Raw genomic sequence first — 20,880 nt, 5'->3', positions numbered from 1 at the left:
ATAAAAGTGCATATTGTAGATTTTTTCCCACTGCAGGATGGAGACTTTTGTGTTGCACGCTGACTGTCTGTCAAAGTTCTACGTATTTTATTCAAAAGGTCAGGCATTTTTTTAAATGTCAAGTTTCGCTGACCTAAAGCTGTCTTTTTAAATTATTTTTAACTGCACCAAAACAAAAGTGCATCAATCAATAATTAAAACAGAATATCGCTTTACTGAAGTTGACACGTGTCTGAAATATAGAAATGGATGAAGCAGAGCTTAATTTCAAGTTTAACTCTTTGGGGTTTTATCTGTATGTTGAGATAATGCGCTTACTTAAAGGGAAACTCCAGTAAAAGTTAAAAAAGTAAATAAATCCAGTTTGTTTTTTAATTTTAGTTCATTATTAGGTATATATTTGGCATCCATAAAGAACATATGTATGTTTGAACTGTATGAACAGTATAAACAAAGACCACTCTCTAAGAAATAAGGGAGGTGCTCGTATCCAAGTAAAAATGCTTTTTATTACAATGTTTAAAGCCATAAAAAAATGTTGTTTTTACAAGCTGGGGACAACACAAGGACAGTCCAATGCTCACAATAATAGTAAGAGGTAGCAATGCTATACTGCTGGGCACAACCCATAAACAATTAATTTCAAAATCTATGTCTTATGAACAATCAATAATTATTATTATTAAATTTATAATAATCGCGGCACAATTACCTCCCAGGTCCCTGTACCTATTAGACCTCAGGGCAGTTGTGTAGGTGTATTAAATTAATGCTAATTAGTAGCTTATTGTGTAAGTGTTGTTACCTTAAACTATTAAGGATTTGTAAACTTCTTTAGTTCAGCACTAATACCTTTGAATTGTTACCTACACAACTACCGCACTGATAATCGTCAATTGGCATTGTTATATATAGTTTACATGGTATTTAGCATGCTGACTTGTAAATGCAATGACAGAGCCTGGATGTCCAGATCCCGACGCGCGTTTCACCTTTTTCTTCAGGGGATGTGTGTACACTCAGTAAGCTACTAATTAGCATTGATAATTTAATACACCTCCACATCCTCCCTGTGGTCTAATAGGTTCAGGGACCTGGGAGGTAATTGTGATGCCATTATTATAACTTTAAGAATAATAATTATCAATTGTTCATAATACATGGCTTTGAATTTAATTGTTTATGGGTTGTAGGTTTTTTTTTTTCCAAGAATCTGCATGCCTCTCCTGAAACCAGCAAAGTCTATGAGATATCTGAAGTGCTGTGCCAACATTAATTTTTTTCTTTGCAGATTTTAATGCAAAGAAAATCTGCAGCATGTCTATTGTTGGGGCAGTTTTTAGCCCTTCCAGTCATTGACTTCACTAAAAAAAAAAAAAGCACGACTTCACTAAAAAAAAAAGCATGGAAAAACAACATACCAAAACCGGATGCGTTTTTTGGTGCATTTTTGTGCCAGGAGGTGCAAATTTGATGCAGAAAATTTCAGCACCAAATCTGCAGTGTGTGCACATAGCCTAAAGGGGGCTTTACACGCTACGATATCGTTAATGTTTTATTGTCGGGGTCACGTCGTTAGTGACGCACATCCGGCGTCATTAACGGTATCGCAGCGTGTAACACTTACCAGCGACCTTAAAGTCGTCCTAAAACCAAAAATTGTTAATGGTTGTTTATAGATGTTGTTCCTCGTTCCTGTGGCAGCACACGTCGCTGTGTGTGACACCGCAGGAGCGAGGAACCTCACCTTATCTGCATCCCACCCGCAATGAGGAAGGAAGGAGGTGGGCGGGATGTTCATCCCACTCATCTCCGCCCCTCCGCTTTGATTGGCCGGCCGCTTAGTGATGTCGCTGTGACATCGAACGCAACTCCCCCTTGAGGGAGGGATTGTTTGGCAGTCACAGCAACGCCGACGACCAGATAAGTGCGTGTGACGCTGCCGTAGCGATAATGTTCGCTGCGGCAGCGATCACACGATATCACATGCACGACGGAGGCGGGTGCTTTTGCATACGATATCGCTAGCAATTTCTAGAAATATCGTAGTGTGTAAAGCCCGCTTTAGAAAGATGCAATAGCAATACAACCAATGAGCGCCTTTGTTCTGCAAGCTGCAGAAATGTTCACACAAGTGGTTAGGAACAATATTCTGCCCTGTCATCAACCTGCTTAAGGGGCCCTAGGGGGTAGTTGCAAAAATGAAATCTTAAAGGGAATGTCCAGCCTTTATACAAAAATCTGCAGTCACTCTACTGATGCTAGTAGCCAGACTGAGGGGTCATGTGACCGCAAGTATAAAATATGTGAAGATTCACAAGTCTACAGTCATGGAGACTTTCTATAAAATTACTAAAAAATAGAGACAAGCGAGTATTAAAATGCTATCGAGCTTAGTACTCAAATCAAGCAGGTCGGATGCTTGGATGGGCTCGACTTGAGTAAGGCTGCTTTCACACTACGTTTTTTTAACATGCGTCCTGAACGTTTTTTTTTAACGCAAAAACGGATCCAGTGCAAATGTGTTTTCATTTCAATGCATTTCCAATGGACTTGCGTCAACATGCGTTCCCATGCGTTTGCGTGCGTTATAGTGAGGATCCAGCGAGTTGCAGTTTTTTAACATTTTTCAAAAACGCTACTTGTAGCGTTTTTGAGCTGCATCCAAATACTGCAAATTGCTGGATCCTGACAATACTGCATGCAAACACATGTGAACACTGGCATGCTGATAGACAGGCTCCTGCTTGCTCTACTGAGCATGCCCAGAAACCAGCCTGGTGTGATCAGTCTCTCTCTCCCCCTCCCTCTCTGTCTCTCTCCCCCTCCCTCTCTCCCCCTCCCTCTCTACTACTCCCTCTCTGTCTCTCTCCCCCTCCCTCTCTCCCTCTCCCTTTCTGTCTCTCTCCCCCTCCCTCTCTGCCTCTCTCTCCCTCTCCTTTTCCTCTCTCTCTCCCCCGCCTGAGAGCTGCGGACACTCGTAACCAAAGTAAATATCAGGTAACCAAGCAATGTGCTTCTCTTAGTTACCCAATGTTTACGTTGGTTACGTGTGCAGGGAGCAGGCAGCCCGGCTCCTAGCAGCTGCGGATGCTCGTCACCAAGGTAAATATCAGGTATCCAAGCAAGTTACCCGATGTTTACCTTGGTTACGAGCCTCCGCAGCTGTCAGAAGCCAGCTCCCAGTCTATCATGTTCAGTTCCACTGACTCCCGATCACATGACTCCAATGCCCGCCCATAAACTTAAAGTGACAGGATCCTGCAAAATGACACATGCGTTTGCATGCGTTTTTTTGCTGTAAAAGCAGGATTCGCTTTTACAGCAAAAAAACGTTCATGACGCATGTTAAAAAAAACGTAGTGTGAAAGCAGCCTAATGAGTCTAATGGCAGTCAATAGGAAACTCAAGCACTTTTCCAGAAGACCATAACAGGAGGTTTAGGGGGGCAGTAAAATTGCTGAAATAGATAGAAACAGCACTCAAATGGAATGAGAACAACATGGGGAAGATTTCTGGATGCATCTGACTCCCAGGTCACTGCTGGGAACAATGTTGTCTGATTATTACGCTATGTGCATACGCTGAGTATTTGGTTGCAGAAATTTCTGCACGAAATCTGCATCTCTTGGTAAAAAAGACTTGCGAGGGTTGATGCATGTTTTTGAAGTGTTTTTGATGTGCTTTCAGTACATTTTTTATTTGTTTTTTTTTTCATTGATTTTTTCCATGCGTTTTCTATGCATTCCACATTTTTGTAAATGGTGGGGATCATTGTGATGGGGTTTGTAGCAAATATACACTCTTGTGGATAGGTTTAAAATTATGGATGACAACACAAAATTATAATTGATTATTTTACATGGGTTCCAAAGGACTTCAATATGGATGACCTATTTCAGTATCATCAGTATCAGATCTCTGAGATCTAATAGCCTGCATACCCATCTTTGAGTTGTTAAAAAGTCCCACGTCTACCAGATGCACACAATTTATTGACCAAGAACACCACAGCTCCATTTATTGTTTAGTAACCATTCTCAGGTACTACAGCTCAGTGTCTATTTACTCCAAATGTAGATTCAGCAGTACCAAGCCGGCTCAGACTAGCATACTGGGAGACAGGTGAATCCTCTGGTGGGCCCCTTTTTAATGCCCTTTTCCTTCCATGATGCCGCCCCCTGACGGAGGCCTTTTGCCGAAACATGCATTGGGGCAGTCGCCATTCTTTCACAAGCTGTTTACTATATACAGTTCTATTACAGATGATCCTGCAGTTTATACATACACTTTATATTTGAGGCTCCACTTTTCACAGTGCATTCACTCAGTTACTTAGCATCCTGTATGAATGTTGGACATTTAAATGTATAATTGTAAATACAGCTTGCCGTGCATCATTGATATTTTTGGAATGTGCGCCCCTGCTTGTATTTCTGTATAATACACCCTCATCTGTGGTATTATAATTAGTAAAGATTTTTTTTCACTGCTTTGAAATAAGGACATTTGATCGCTTTTTCTTCTCTTTCTTTCCCTTTGTAGAAGTGAACATCTTACCCCCCACAATGTAAAAAGTAGCTGGCTCAATATATTTGATTCACTATGTATAGACAAAAGCAGCTACTCATCATTCATTCAACACACAAAGTAATGATTATTATTTAGCAGCATAGAAAATTTGTGAAAGAAAATAATGTAATATTTACATGTATCTCAACAGAAAGTCCCAGAATCAATGATTTTATTGGGCCCTTACCACCCCAGTCTGATACTGGTGTCACACATAAAGTTCTCAAACATCTCTTATTGATAACCTTTCCAAAAGATAGGCTATCGATATTGTAGTCTTTGACAGTAACTTTAAGTGGGGGATTGTCCCATATACAATACTAAGCTCTTATACAGTACGTATGATTGATAGGTGATAAGTGTATGATTGTTGGGGTCCGATCACAAAAGGGAGGTCCCAAAGTTCACCATGTAAATGGAGTTGTGATGGCTGATCACCACTTTACTCACTACTTTGAGTATACTGAAACCGCAGTATACATGTGTGACCAATACTCCACTAGATCGTAACTGCCAGTGGTCACATAATAGTGTCATGCGTGTACCTCGCTCGGCAAGACCCTGAGTGAATCTGGTGTCAGAAGGTCACAGTGCCTTGCCACTGGCAGGTTCACTACTGTTATTTGATAACATCTTCTTCCTTGTGATGTTGTAAGGGTTAAGCACCCTTTGATGCATGGCTGCTGGCTTTAGCTGCTAATCTCAGGTGGGGCTTTTGGGATCACTCCCCTAGCCTATTTAGGTTATGCGATCTGATCCCATGATGCCTGTGATGCAAAACTGAATCCTCATTTCTATGTGGTCCAATTTGGATGGAGCCTGCTCTGGAAGAAGTCTGTCGTGTTGTGTGTAGCAGTGGTATTTGCTGCACTGAAGCTCCCTTGAGTGTCTTTTCCTTGCACGTCTATTTCCCCTGTTTGTATTCCTGGCCTTGTGACTCTTTATTTTAGTGGTGAGTCTAGTGATCTTATTGGCCTGCTCACTAGGCAGAGTGAGTTTAGGGCCAGCTGAGGGTTTAAGGTATCCTGCTCATCAACAGGTTAAAATAACCTGTATAGGGACCCTAGGAAACTCAAGAGTCAGCTTGAGGTGAGTTCAGGAAGTGTTCCCTCACCCATCTCCCTAATGGCAGGGACCTCCGTTGTATAGTGACCCCTGTGTCCCCTGTGTGTTGTAAACCTTCTGGGGGTTTACCAGATACTAGGTAAACCCTCCTAGTCATGTGCGTGACAAATAGGCACATTTCATTCCCAGAGGGGAATTTTTTTGTGAATGTTGGGAATCCACGTGGATAGACCCAGAGTGATCATAAGGTTATCATCACCTATTCTGTGGAAAAGTGATAAATGTTGTTTATAGGACAATCTCTATAATGGAAAATTTTAGTGCATATACAGTATATATGCTTATCCTAGAACCTGCTACTTACTTTGTAATCATTTGGTGAGACTAGCAACTTCAGGATTGTACCAGACTGCAGCACAAACTTGTGAAATATATCCCCTGTGAACACATCTCTCCAAATTATAGATGAATTCTGATCTCCAGAAATGAGCCAACTTGGATCATATTTCTCTGAACGTCCATGTGGGTAAAGTAAACTTGTCACACTGCTGTCATGGCCTTCAAATATCTTATGTGGTAAGGAACCTATATGCAACAAACAATGTGAGACAAAAGTTTATTAAAATATTCTCAATAAGTTCAAGTAAAGACAAAACAGTGTAAATGTACAAAAAGAGCTTGTCCATCTACATGTTAAAGACTTTTCCCACTATTTGGCCAACTCTTTCTTAAAACATATAGTCACCTATTGTATCCATGTCATTATCACTGGTATGGGATCAGTGTTGGAGGTGAGCATAAGCTTTTCTTATTTCAATAGTCGGACTCAGGCATTAAAGAAAGGGTTGTCCAAGTAGTGGACATCCCCTTTAAGATTAATTGAGGGTATTGAAAATTGGAAAGCAGTGTTATATAAAATGTGTTGTTGCTATTCACTTGCATTCATTGGATTCCTCAACAGTGATAGAACATTTTGGATAACATGATGTATAGTACACTACTATTTGAAAATGTGTTTATTACACTATTGTCACGTGACTTACAGTGGACTATGTGTTCTGAAATATTCAGATTTCCAGTTTACAATATATAAAATATCTCATATATAATGCAAGACCCAAAATTGTGTAATTTGCTGTGACTAAAGGCCCCCATACACATAGGACTAATGCTGAGTGAACCTAACTAATAATGCCTCAAGAACCTTAAAGGACTTTTCACCAGTTTTAGCATGTTATATTTGCAACATCATGTAATAGAGACCACAGAGCTAATTACGTTTGTTATTACTTACTTTCTTATATCAGTTGTGTAGATATTAGCTTGAACAATTTACACTCTAATTTCCACTATAAACAAGGGGACGATAGCAGAGATTTTTGCATGTCCTTTGTAATAAATAACTGCAATCAAATGCTTCCTATAGCCATCATCAAGCTTCTTACACCTCTCATCTGGAATTTTTGACCACTCTTCTTTTGCAAACTGCTCCAGTTCTCTCATATTTGAAGAGCACCTTCTCTCAACAGCAACTTGATCTCTCCACCGGTGGTCAATGAGATTTAGATTCCTGCTGGAAGATCCAGGACCTAGGATGCAAATTCTGCTTTCTGACACTGGGAACTACAATGTGACCCAAAACCCTTTGGTGATCCTCAGATTTCATGATGCTTTGCACACAGCCAAGGCACCCAGTGCCAGAGGCATAAAATCAACCCCAAAACATCTTTGAACTTCCACCGTATTTGACTGTAGGTACTGTGTTATTTTCTTTGTAGGCCTCATTCCATGTTTGGTTAGCAGTAGAATGTGCTTTACCAAAAAGCTCTATCTTCATCTCATCTAATCACAAGATGTCTTCTGAGAAGGATTTTGGCTTATTCATGTACATTTTGGCAAACTGCAGTCTAGCTTTTTTGTGTCTCTGTGACAGCAGTGGGGTCTTCCTAGGTCTCCAGCCACATTGTTTAATTTCATTCAAATGTCAATAGATAGTTTGTGCTGACACTGATGTACCCTGAGCCTGCAGGATGGGTAGATTGAATTTATTTGGAACTTGATTGCAGCTGCTTTTCCTCCATCCGGACTATCCTGTATTGCAACCTTTCATAAATTTTTCTCTGCTTTCCACATCCAGGGAGATTAGCTACAGTGCCATGGGTTGTAAACATCTTGATTATGTTGTGCACTGTGGACAAAAAAAAATGAAGATCTCTGGGGATGGAATTGTAACCTTGAGTTTATTGATATTTTTTAACAATTTTGTTTCTCAAATCCTTAGACAGTTCTCTTCTCCTTTTTTGTTCTCCATGCTTAGTGTGGCACACACAGACACAGTGCAAAGATTGAGTCAAATTCTCTTCTTTTTATCTAATTTCAGATGTGATTTTCATATTGCCCACAGCTGTTACTTGCCACAGGTGAGTTTGAACGAGCATCACATCCATGAAACAAAGTTATTTACCCATCATTTTGGAAAGGTGCCAGAAATTTTGGCCAGTCTGTTTTGGGGGGTTTTGTGTGAAATTATGTACAATTTGCCTTTTTTTATCTGTTTGTTTTTTTTGTGTGTGTTCTTCCAATACACATAAAAGAAATAAACGTGTATGACAAAACGTGTAATTTCAATAATTTTCTGGCAGAAATATTTCATATTCAGGAACAATTTCAAGAGTGCCAACACTTTTGGCCATGAGTGTAACTTCTGCATCTGCAGCTGTCATCATACAGCACTGTCAGTTCTGCTATACTCCTTCTCAAGTCACATTGACAATGCCATGGAATTAGAGCTGCAAATGCAGAAGATGTTTGTAATCACACACAGCTGTGCTCTACTCCCCTTCCCTGTTTGTAATCACAGTAGATACCAGCACTAATATTAGTCAAGAGAGAAGGGCTATCTGTTATTACATGTCTTAAGGTACCGTCACACATAACGAGATCGCTAGCGAGATCGCTGCTGAGTCCCGGTTTTGGTGACGCAGTAGCGATCCCGTTAGCGATCTCGTTATGTGTGACACCTACCAGCGATCAGGCCCCTGCTGTGAGATCTCTAGTCGTTGCAGAATGGTCCAGGCCATTTTCTTCAAAGGCGATGTCCTGCTGGGCCGGACACATCGCTGTGTTTGACACTGTGTGACAGGGTCACAGTGAATGCTGAGATCGTTATACAGGTCGCTACTGCGACCTGTATTGTTCCTGATCGCTGGTAAGATCTGACTGTGTGACATCTCAATAGCGACCTCCCAGCGACTTACCTGCGATCCCTTTCAGGTCGCATCGTTTTCGGGATCGCTGGTAAGTCGTTGTGTGTGACTGGGCCTTTACACTGATAAAGTCAAGTCTGACATTCTTTGGAGGTATGTCCTGTTTATTCCCCTGCATGACATCACCTGCTTATGATTGGTTAACATCATGCATGGAAAAAGTCAACACTCCACAGATGAATCTTTGCTAATGCCTCTTTGCTTTTAGTGGAAATTAGAGTTTAAACTTTACAAGCTAACATCTCAGCAATGAAGATAAGAAATTAAAAAATAAAAACTATATTTTAATCAGATCTGCAGCCACTATTCCATGATGTGTCCATTTTAATATGCTCATATTGTATAAAGATCCTCCTTTAGGATAGTACAAAATTAGCTTCATTACTGCTAATAATGTATTTTAAAGAGATCTTGTAAGGTGAGTCCAAGATGGCTTCTTCCCATCCAGTTGAGTTAGATTAGCAGGTCTCTCGCTATACAAAAATGAAGAGACCTGTTAATCTGCTACTTTCCTTGTAAACCATGTTTAAAAGATGACCAGAATAGGGAAACTATGTTTGTCCTTCCTGTATTTCAGTCAACATGATTTAACAGACACGTAACGTTCCCTTTAAAGTATTTATCATAATCCTGTGCCAAAATCATATAATTAGTATGTTATATGTATACGATTTCTTCCATGCTATTTACTTTACTGTTGTGGTGTCTGTTATTACCTCTTAATAGTGGATGGTCTTGTAGAAGCCTTGCTCTGGCAGCATGCAATGCAAATGTAATGACAATGTTACCATCTTCACAGCCACACACCAACTTATCTAGGCTGGGAATGTAGAGCGATGATGTGACCATGGCAAATGCCACACCTTTGGGGCTACATAGGTGATCTATGATTCCTTCAGACATTGATTTATGTCTGTCAAACATTTCCTGAAGAGTCAAGTGTACCTTTAGTGGTATCTCTAAAAAAGATAGAACATATCAATAGTATCACAAAACAAAAGTGCAGCTATTGTAGACATTAAATCCTTTCTACCTAGAACATAATAATGAATTGTAGTCCTTATCTATGAAACTACTTATCTACAGAGGAGATGTCAAGTCAATATTTGCCAAAACTCAGTCACTTCTCAAACAGAACCATCAATGAAATATGTTATTACTTACACAAGAAGCTTGTAGACAAGACTTTATTGTTATTCAGTCACATAAACTCATCTAAAGTGTACTGCCAAAACCCAAGACCATTCTAGATAAACTCGTGATAGCATCTGACTGCCACCATTATCACTGACAAATGATGGCATCATCAAAATATCTGTATTAGAAAGGAATGAGCAGATATTTTACAAAACTTCTGAAAAGACTAACTACAACCTAGCCTTAGAAAGATGGTTTATGTTCTCTCTTATTGACTTGAGTTAGGAAGAGTGCACAATCTATAACTCGAGATCATCATTTTTTTAAATTATAATTTGTTTGATGAATTAAAAAAAAAAACCAAATGTTACTAATTTACCAGAACATATATATATATATATAACACATGTGTCTTCTAGAATTTTACTGAGCCCCTCTCTAGTGCTTTAATGCAAGCACAGTTTTAAAAATATCAAAGTGACCTCAAACGTTCGGTCGATAGGAACACCCTATGGGAACTGGTGGTAACCAGAGATAAGCAAAACTGTCAAGGTTCAGTTCGGGTTTGTGAACTTTTTTCCAGTGTTCACTGAACAGTTCGATGAATAGTTCGATTAACATATCTAAACACCATTGAATTCAATAGGCGGCAAAATGACTGTATGTATCAGTAAGGGCTAGGGGGGCTGGTGTTAGTAAGGCCTAGGGAGGCTGCAAATGAAAAAAAAAATAAGAAATAAAGCAGGACAGTTATACTTACCGAGTCTTCTGCATGGCTGTCATATTGCTTCCAGATCTTCATATTCAAGGCAGTCCCAGCATCTCTAATTGGTTGCAGTTAGATTGTGCTCCCACACTGTGTGACAGCATCTGTGATTGGTTGGAATCACAAATGCTGTCTGGGTCCCTTAATCGAATGTAAAAATAAATAAATATTTTAACAAATTGGCATAGGGGCCCCCGTATATTAATACCCCATGCAGATAAAGCAGATAGCTACAGGCTACAGCCTCCAGCCATGTGCTTATCTTAGCTGTGTGTCAAAACATTAGGGACCACATGCAGCTTTTTTAAAATTATTTATCAAATCATCATCAAAATATCTAAATAAATAATAATAACTAATTACTATATAACTATATATATAATAATAACTAATAAATAATTTAAAAAAATGGCATGCGGTCCTTCCCAATTTTGATACACAGCCATAATAAAACCAACAGCTTGTGGGCTAGTATTCTCAAGCTAGGAGGCCCATGTTATTGGTCACCCCCCAACCTAAAAATAGCAGCCTGCAGCCACTCAAAATTGTCGCATCCATTACATGCGACAATCTCACCACTTTACCTGGCTTATGTTGATTGCCCTGGTGCAGTAGCAATCAGGGTAATATAAGGGGTTAATGACAGCCCACAGCTGTCACTAAGCTCTAGATTAGTAATGGGAGCATTCTATGAGACCCATATTACTAATCCTGCAAGTGAAAAGAAATAAACACAAACATCAAAAAAATCTGTTATTTCAAATAAAATACAAAAAACTTACCCTTTTTTACCTCTTTTTGAACCCTCAAATCCTCAGGTCCACTGTAAGCTGTACGAGGTCCCAAAATGATCCTGTCTCTGATACATCCTGAAGTCGCAGTGCACTGGCATAGAACATTACCGCCTGTTTTATAGACTAGTTTTTTTGCCAGATGATGCAGATTTGATGCAGGAATTTGGTGAATAAATGTCAGCACCAAATCTGCATCTCTTGGCAAAAAACACACAAAAACAGTTTTGAAGCTGTTTTGGTGTGGTTTTCTGCCAGGAGATGCAAATTTAATGCTGAAATGTCTGCACCAAATTTGTATCTCATGGCAGAAAACCGCATCTAAACGACATCAAAACTGTTCTTGTGTGGGTTATTTTGCCAAGAGATGGAGATTTGGTGCTAAAATTTATACACCAAATTTTTGCACCAAATCTGCTTGTTCTTGCAAAAAAATCACATTTAATCGCCGTGCAATTTTGATGCAGTATTGATGTGCTTTTTGCCAGAAAATGCAAATTTGGTGCAGGAATTTGGTGTATAAATTTCATCACTACATCTGCATTTCTTGGCAACTGGAGTGTGGTCACTTAGTTCAATCAGTTCACCTGAGGTGAGTTTACCTGTGGTCAAGGTGAGGTACTGTGGGAGCCTCCAGCTGTGACTGCACATACACTCAGTAACATCACCACTAAAGCCTGCTTTACACGTTGCAATTTCGCATACGATTTCGTATGCAATTTGCAACGCCCCCATCGTATGTGTCATACGAGTAACCCCCCGTCACACGTACTTACCCGTCCATACGACCTTGATATGGGCGGCGAATGTCCACTTCCTGGAGTGGGAGGGACATAAACATCCCGCCCACCTCCTTCCTTCCGCATTGTGGGCCGGGAGCCGCAGGACGCTGGTAAGATCTGTTCATCGTTCCCGGGGTGTCACACACGGCAATGTACGCTACCCCGGGTACGATGAACAATCTGACGTGCAGTTCTAGAGGCAGGTACAATGTGTATGCGATGAACGTTTTAACGTTCAATCGCAATCGCACGTACCTGTCTCACACATACAATGTAACTTACAATGCCGGATGTGCGTCACTTACGACGTGACCCCGCCAACACATTGTAAGATACATTGCAGCATGTAAAGCAGGCTTTACAGCTGCAGCTCAGTCAGTCTCTGCTTGAAGTCACAGCGGGCAGTCATGCTATGTGTCAGCAAGCTGCGAGTTCACAATGTAGTAGAGCTGGGATCATCATGGGATCTCGTGTGGATTACATCGGACTTGAGTGTTTTGGGGGCTAATAAGGAGTGAAAGAGGGTGGCATTTTTTGTACTTTATTTTAAACAAAGGATTTTTTAAGTATTTGTGTTTATTTCTTTTCACTTACAGGATTAGTAATGGGGAGGTCTCAGAGACACCTCTCATTAGTAATCTAGGGTTTAGTGGCAGCTGTGAGCTGTCATTAACCCCTTATATTACTCCAATTACACCAGGGCAATCGGGATGAGCTGGGTAAAGTGCCGGAATTGTCACATCTAATGGATGCGACAATCTTGGGTGGCTGTAGGCTGCTTTCTTTTAGGGTGGGGGGGTAATAACCATGGGCCTACCCAGCCTGAGAATACCATCATCTAGCTGTTGGCTTTCTCTTGGCTGGGTATCAAAATTGGGAGGGATCGCACAAAATTTTTTAAAATTATTTATTTAAATAATTTTAAAAAAGCCGTATGGGGTCCCACATATTTTGATATACAAAAAAAGATATCACACACAGCTGAGGGCTGCTGCCTGCAGCCATGTGCTTTTTCTGTGCTGGATATCAATATATGGGGGGCCGCGCACAATTTTTTAAATTTATTTATTTTTACATTTCACTTGGGCAAACAGACAGCTACTGTGACAGCAACCAATCAGACATGCGAGCGGCTGGCAGTCTGACTGAAGCCAATCACAGTCGATGGGCAGGGAAGCAGTGAATATGCATGAATGATAATGAGCGGACTCGGAAATAGTGTTACAGCTGTGCAGGAACTGGTAAATATGTCCTGCTTTAACCATTTTGCTTCCTTTTTTACAGTGATTTCCATGGCCAATCAGAGCTTTGCCAATACTTGACATGGCTGTGATTGGGCACGAAGTGGATAGTTCCTGAACAGTTACCAAACAAGCCGAACTTTGCAGATTTTTGAGAAAAGTGTTTGTGAATTTGATCCCGAACCAAACAAGCCAAGGCTCATGTTGAATTTGAGATTGTCGAAGCTTTTTCAAACGAGTTTGCTCATCACTAGTGGTAACCAACAGCCTATTCTATTTGAAAACGAACTGCACTACAAACTTTTTAATTGACTTAAATTGTAAAAACTATCCAAAATATATTCTTTTTAGGTATCCGCAACACATTTGCTCTTCTGAAATTGTTCAACAATTGCATATTCTTTTTATTAAGCAGTTGAAAAAGTATCCCTTTTTTTAGGAATAGATTAGCTGTTTTCATAGCATGTCAACAAGCCATGAAAAAAAATATTCTTATTTTTTAAGCTGTTTCATGTTTTTGAATCCTTAACAGAATAAGCTTCCTAGCAGCAGTAGAGATATATTACACACTGGACAAGTGCATGAGATGTGTGGGGGTGTCTAGCGTCAGTAGTAGTGATGAGTGAGTATGCTTGTTACTACTCGGTACTCGCACGAGTATCACTGTACTCGGGCTACTCGGCGGGTACCGAGTAATTTCGCGATACTCGTGCTGTACTCGTGGTCTTCATCCCTGCATGTTGGCGCTCTTTTGAGAGCCAGCCCTCATGCAGGGATTGGCTGGCAGACCACTGCAATGCCACAGCCCTGTTAGTTGTGGAATTGCAGTGATTGGCTGGTCCGCAAAGCGTGACCGAGCCTTTATACCGGCGGGCGCTCTGTGCTCTGCACACAGCCATCTCGTATTCCCTGCTTTCCCCGCCAACAGGCGCCTATGATTGGTTGCAGTGAGACACGCCCCCATGCTGAGTGACAGGTGTCTCACTGCACCCAATCACAGCAGCCGGTGGGCGTGTCTATACTGTGCAGTAAAATAAATAAATAAATAATTAAAATAAACGGCGTGCAGTCCCCCCAATTTTAATACCAGCCAGATAAAGCCATACAGCTGAAGGCTGGTATTCTCAGGATGGGGAGCCCCACGTTATGGGGAGCCCCCCAGCCTAACAATATCAGTCAGCAGCCGCCCAGAATTGCCGCATACATTAGATACGACAGTTCTGGGACTGTACCCGGCTCTTCCCGATTTACCCTAGTGCATTGGCAAATCGGGGTAATAAGGAGTTAATGGCAGCCCATAGCTGCCACTAAATCCTAGATTAATCATGTCAGGCGTCTCCCCGAGATACCTTCCATGATTAATCTGTAAATTACAGTTAAAAAACACACACACTCGAAAAATCCTTTATTAGAAGTAAAAAACAATAACAAAGTCCCTCATCACCAATTTATTAACCCCGACAAAGCCCTCCAGGTACGGCGTAATCCACAGACCTCCAGCGTCGGGTCCAGCTCTGCTGCATGCAGGTGACAGGAGCTGCAGAATACACCGCCGCTCCGGTCAGCTTCACACAGCAACTGAGGTGAGTAGCGCGATCAGCTGCTGTCATGGATCCAGCGGTGGCCGCGATTAACCTCAGTGACAGCTCAGCTGATCGCTATACTCACCCCAGTTGCTGCGTGGAGCTGACCGGAGCGGCGGTGAGTAGCGCGATCAGCTGAGCTGTCACTGAGGTTACCCGCAGCCACCACTGCATCCACCGCTGAATCCAGGTAACCTCAGTGACAGCTCAGCTGATCGCGCGGCTGTCTTCAGTTGCTGTGTGAAGCTGACAGGAGCGGCGGTGTATTCTACAGCTCCTGTCACCTTCATGCAACACAGCTGGATGCGACGCTGGAGGACTGTGGAGTACGCCGGACATGGAGGGTTTGTCGGGGTTAATAAATTGGTGATGAGGGACTTTGTTAGTGTTTTTTATTTCTAATAAACTGACTGATATTGTTAGGCTGGGGGGCTCCCTATAACGTGGAGCTCCCCATCCTGAGAATACCAGCCTTCAGCCGTATGGCTTTATCTGGCTGGTATTAAAATTGGGGGGACCGCACGCCGTTTTTTTTAATTATTTAATTATTTATTTCACTGCACAGTATACACACACCCACCGGCTGCTGTGTTTGGGTGCAGTGAGACACCTGTCACTCAGCGTGGGGGCGTGTCTCACTGCAACCAATCATAGGCGCCGAAAAGCAGGAAAGCAGGGAATACGAGATTGTTTAATGAGCGGCCGGCTTTTTCAAAAGAGGAAAAGCCGCCGGAGTTTAGTGAACAGCTGTGCAGCGCCGCGGCAGTGATCGGGGAACGGTAAGTATGAGAGATGGGGGGAGACTGACCGACAGACTGTGAGAGGGGGACAGACAAGACAGAGAGAGACAGACAGAGCGAGACCGACCGACGGGAGATAGAATGAAAAAAAAAATGACCGACATCGCTAGTAAAAAGCACAAAACGTGCGTTTTGGACATCGGAGTGCCACACAATGTTTTACGTAAAATCTTTCATGTATTAATCTCAAAAAGTAACATACACCAGCTCTATCTCACTATTGGGTATGTGCCCTTAACATTTCCGCCATGAAAATTCATTTTGGTGTCATTTTGGAAGGTTTTCTGGTGAGTCCGTAAAAATGGCGTAAAACTCAGACAAAATTGTTCACAGCTGTGACTTTTGAGTGATAAATGCTTCAAGGAGTCTTCCCCATGCTGTTGCCATGTCATTTGAGCACTCTTCTGAGACTTTTGTGACATTTTTAGGGTTTCTACATGCTGCCGGGGGTCATTTCAGAAAAATACTCGGGTCTCCCATAGGATAACATTGGGCTCGGTGCTCGGGCCGAGTACTCGAGTATCTTGGGATGCTCGGCCCGAGCCTCGAGCACCCGAGCTTTTTGGTACTCGCTCATCACTAGTCAGTAGTGTTAACTGCACAATGTAAAAATATGACAGGTCAGATAAGAAGGTGTCTGGCAGTTTAGGAACAGCAATAGCAGCCTCAGCTTTAACTGGTTTGGGTCCTGCTCTGGCCTCCATCTATTTTGAGGTCTACTGACACATAGTGAAGTGAACTACAAGAGTTAGGGTTCATCCCAATTGGGTACACCTTATTACGGTGGGATGGCTTTTACGCTTTTTTTTTATCCAAATAGTGTCACCAAGTAGGCTATATATTTGTACATGTATTATTACTATTTATTTATTTATTTATTTATTCTCTTACTATGGGATATTTGCTAATTTTATTTTTATCTTGGGTTTCAATTTATTGTTTATCAATGGGAACATGTTATTCATTTTTAACTACTATCATAAAAGAGGTCATGACATCTGGTCCTCTATCACTTTTGGTGTGGATTAATTATGTCTTGTACACCAGGCAAAAAAGAGGGTTCCCAGAAAGCAATCAATATGCCTTGAGCATATTGCTCTCTTCTGGGCAAGCAGGGGCTTCCCTTTATTAGTTACGCTCAATCACGGGCAGCAACTTCTCTGAATGTCTCTGCTGGCAAACTGCTAAGCTGCCTGGAAGAGCGCAAGATGCTCATGTTGATTGCTATCTCCAAGGAGAATCCTTTTTTTGTTAATAAGCAAACTATAATATTCACTATACAAAGTAAATGGACAGGAAGTCTTTAAAGAGCACCCGTCATCTTTTTTTGAAAGGCATTTTTAGTAAATACTTAAATCTCCTTCAAGTTTCAATTCTGGAACATATTTTATCAAAATTAGCATTGTGATCTTCCTCTGTAATTCTTTCTGGAAATTCTATTTGGAATTTTTAGTAAATAAAAGAACTAAACTCTACCATTCCTTTTGAGATAAATAGAGAATGTGTCTCCATAGTCTAACATTGTTATTGGATAATGGCAGGAAATGTAGACTTAATAGGTGGTCGCACCCCCCTTCTATTGTTCTATGCTATTTGTCTGTGTTGTGATGATAATGTGTTGTAGGTACCAAGTATGCTGTTAATGTATTTTATAAAATTACTGCTGCTAGTGAAGTGCGGGTCCATGATTTAGCAGAGCTGGTGCCACCTAGCAGTCAGGCAAGAGCAGTGGTAGATTCGGTGTTAGATAAAATAGGAAGGAGTGACAGATGACTCGTGGGTTGGTTACAGAGATGGACCTTGTGAGGGGAGTTCTGTAGAAGGGTTTGAGAAGTGAAGATGTGGCACAGTGTCAAGAGCCAGTCGGAGAACCCAGAGGTAACCTCTTCAAAGTCCGGAGGGTACCCCTGTTGGAGATGGGGAGATTAATCCTTTCCTAACCTCCGCAGCTGTGATCCGATCCCAGGATCATCTCACAGTTGCACGACACTTGGCTCATGCTCACAGCAGAGCCTAAGCCGAGGGTCATTAGCATATCACAACCGATGCACTCGCACTGGATGCCATACACTAGGGTGACTCCAGCCTTACACTGGGAAAGCGGCTTCTGGCTTACACATAAACCCCAGTTTGATTCGGCAAGTTGAAATTGAAGTCATGTGAGGCAAGGGCCAGGGCAGCGCTGGAAACCAGAGAAGACCGTGAACAGTGAGTATATTACCCCATTTACACAGATTTAGGGCATTAAATGTTTCATAGGAATGCTACTTTAAATGGTAATAAGTAATAATAAATATATTCATAGATATCTTGCTGGAAATGTTACATGCTCAATCTAATATATAAAGCTGAGTGTGTGTGTGTGTGTGTGTGTGTGAGAGTGTGTGTGTGTGTGTGTGTGTGTGTGTGTATGTATGTATGTCCGCTAAAGAAATTTGCACCGTCGCATGAAAAATCACAACATTTTGCACAGATACCCTATTTGACCCAGGGAACATCATAGACTATGTTTGGAGGGGAAATCTTGAAGTCCAAGCTTTACACTTATTTGCCAAAAAACCTGCGTCCATTAAAGTCAATGGAGATGGGAGCCACAATGCAGCCAGAACATCAGAAGAATGTTGGCATGTCACAATGCAGCCAGGGAAAGAGACAGACAGACAAAGATCGGCAGACACAGACACACAGAGACAGACCAAAGAGATAGATAAAGAGACAGACACAGACACAGACAGAAAGGGAAAGAGACAGGCAGAGACAGACAAGCAAAGAGACAGAGACAGACAGGGAAAGAGACAGACAGAGAAAGATACAGACAGACAGAGACAGGCAAATACAGACAAAGAGACAGACAGACAGAGACAGACAAACTAAGAGACAAACAGACAAAGAAACAGACACAGATAGACACAGGGAAATAGACAGAGACAGACAGGGAAAGACACAGACAGGGAAAGAGACAAACAGGGAAAGAGACAAACAGGGAAAGAGATAGAGAGACACACAGATAGGGAAAGAGAAAGACAGACAGATAAAGAGATATAGAGACAGACAAGAAGATAGATAGAGAGAGACAGATAGGGAAAGAGAGAGAGACAGACAGGGAAAGAGACCGACAGGGAAAAAGACAGACAGGGAAAGAGACAGACAGACAAAGAGATAGACAGAGAAACAGACAAGGGATAGAGACAGACAGACAAAGAGATAGAGAGACAGAAATAGACAGAGAGAGAGAGAGTGGGAGAGAGACAGAGAGACAGTTACTATTCCGGACAATGCCGGGTACTGCAGCTAGTAAAAATATATAAGCTAACAAATATTGTCTAAAGCAAAATCCCTTTGGGAATGTGACCTGCCAATGGTGTCAATACTTGTTGTATGCACATCGGTTCATCAGCATTGCTGTACAGAGAAAAAATCAGTTTCTTATGAAGACTGTCCATGGCCTGGTTTTCACAGGAGTACTGTGATGACAGAAGCAGTAATTTTCAACAGATGGCCGTCCCATGACAACCAAGTGGTGTCCCATGATCGCATTGTGGGAAAGCAGATGAGAAGTCAGAACAGGGCACCCACTTCCAGTGCTCAATAAATGCCGTTATCAGAGATTGACAGCCATATTTATAGGTTGACAGCTGAGAGCGGAGCGCTGCTCCACCCGCAGCTGGTAGAGGCAGGAAAAGGCTAAATAGTTCAGGTTTCATCTGCAGAGAAAGATCCGTCAAACGCAGGGAGATGACTTGTGACGTATACAGCACGTCATAGGTTGTTAAGGGGTTAATCCTTACACTACCTTGCGATTTTTCATTTTTGCACTTTTGTTTTTTTTTTTGTTTTGTTTTGTTTTTTTCCTTTTAATCCAAAAGCCATAATTTTTTTTATTTTCTATCCCCATAGCAGTAGGGCTTGTACTTTTGAATGACACCATCCATTTTATCATGTGATGCTCTGGAAAGCAGGAAAAAAATTCTGAGTTGAAATGGCAAAAAGAAGTGTGTGGGGGTGTGGATTATTTATAATGTTCACCATACAGTAAAACTGACCTGGCATCATGATTCTACATGACACTAGTAGTACTTAGATATAAAACATAGATAGATTGATAGTTGTTTTTTTTCCTATTAAGGCTACGTGCGCACTTTGCGTTTTTTCATGCGTTTCCGCAGCGGTTTGAACTGCAGCGTTTTAATGCCAAAATGCATGCGTTTTGATTTTCAAGCAAAGTATATGGGAAATTGTGATTTCTTGTGCGCCCAATGCTGTTTAAAATGCAGCGTTTCAGTTGCAGAAAATTTGGCAAAAACTCAGCGTTTAAAGAAGCAACATGTCAATTGTTTTTGCCATTTTGGCAGCGTTTTGCTAACATTAGAGTCAATGAGAACTTTCAACCTAAATTAAAATCCCAGCGTTTTACATGCTTTTTTGATGCAGAAAACATGCTTTTTGACAAAATAATCGCATGCGTTTTTGACTTTATAATAAGTAGTGATGAGCGAGTACTAAAAAGCTCGGGTGCTCGAGGCTCGGGCCGAGCATCCCAAGATACTCGTGTACTCGGCCCGAGCACTGAGCCCAATGTTATCCTATGGGAGACCCGAGTATTTTTGTGAAATGACCCCCGGCAGCATGTAGAAACCCTAAAAATGGCACAAAAGTCTCAGAAGAGTGCTGAAATGACATGGCAACAGCATGGGGAAGACCCCTTGAAGCATTTATCACTCAAAAGTCACAGCTGTGAACAATTTTGTCCGCGTTTTACGCCATTTTTACGGACTCACCAGAAAACCTTCAAAAATGACACCAAAATGAATTTTCATGGCGGAAATGTTAAGGGCACATACCCAATAGTGAGATAGAGCTAATGTATGTTACTTTTT

General features: G+C 41.4%; 1 protein-coding gene across 1 annotated transcript in view; it reads right to left on the bottom strand.

Moving 5' to 3' along the window:
- The window catches only part of WDR72 (WD repeat domain 72), a 426,854-nt gene that overhangs the window by 327,578 nt on the left and 78,396 nt on the right, over positions 1–20,880 (bottom strand). The window contains exons 10-11 of the mRNA XM_075342738.1: positions 9,620–9,862; positions 6,002–6,222 (exon numbers count right to left, since the gene is read on the bottom strand). Of these exons, the coding sequence (XP_075198853.1) occupies positions 6,002–6,222; positions 9,620–9,862 (464 nt within the window). The remainder of the gene's footprint in view (positions 1–6,001; positions 6,223–9,619; positions 9,863–20,880) is intronic.

The sequence above is a fragment of the Anomaloglossus baeobatrachus genome, chromosome 4 (genome assembly GCF_048569485.1).
Source record: "Anomaloglossus baeobatrachus isolate aAnoBae1 chromosome 4, aAnoBae1.hap1, whole genome shotgun sequence".
Taxonomy (NCBI): domain Eukaryota; kingdom Metazoa; phylum Chordata; class Amphibia; order Anura; family Aromobatidae; genus Anomaloglossus; species Anomaloglossus baeobatrachus.
Note: the sequence above shows the minus strand (reverse complement) of the source record. Positions and strands in the feature narration are given on the sequence as shown.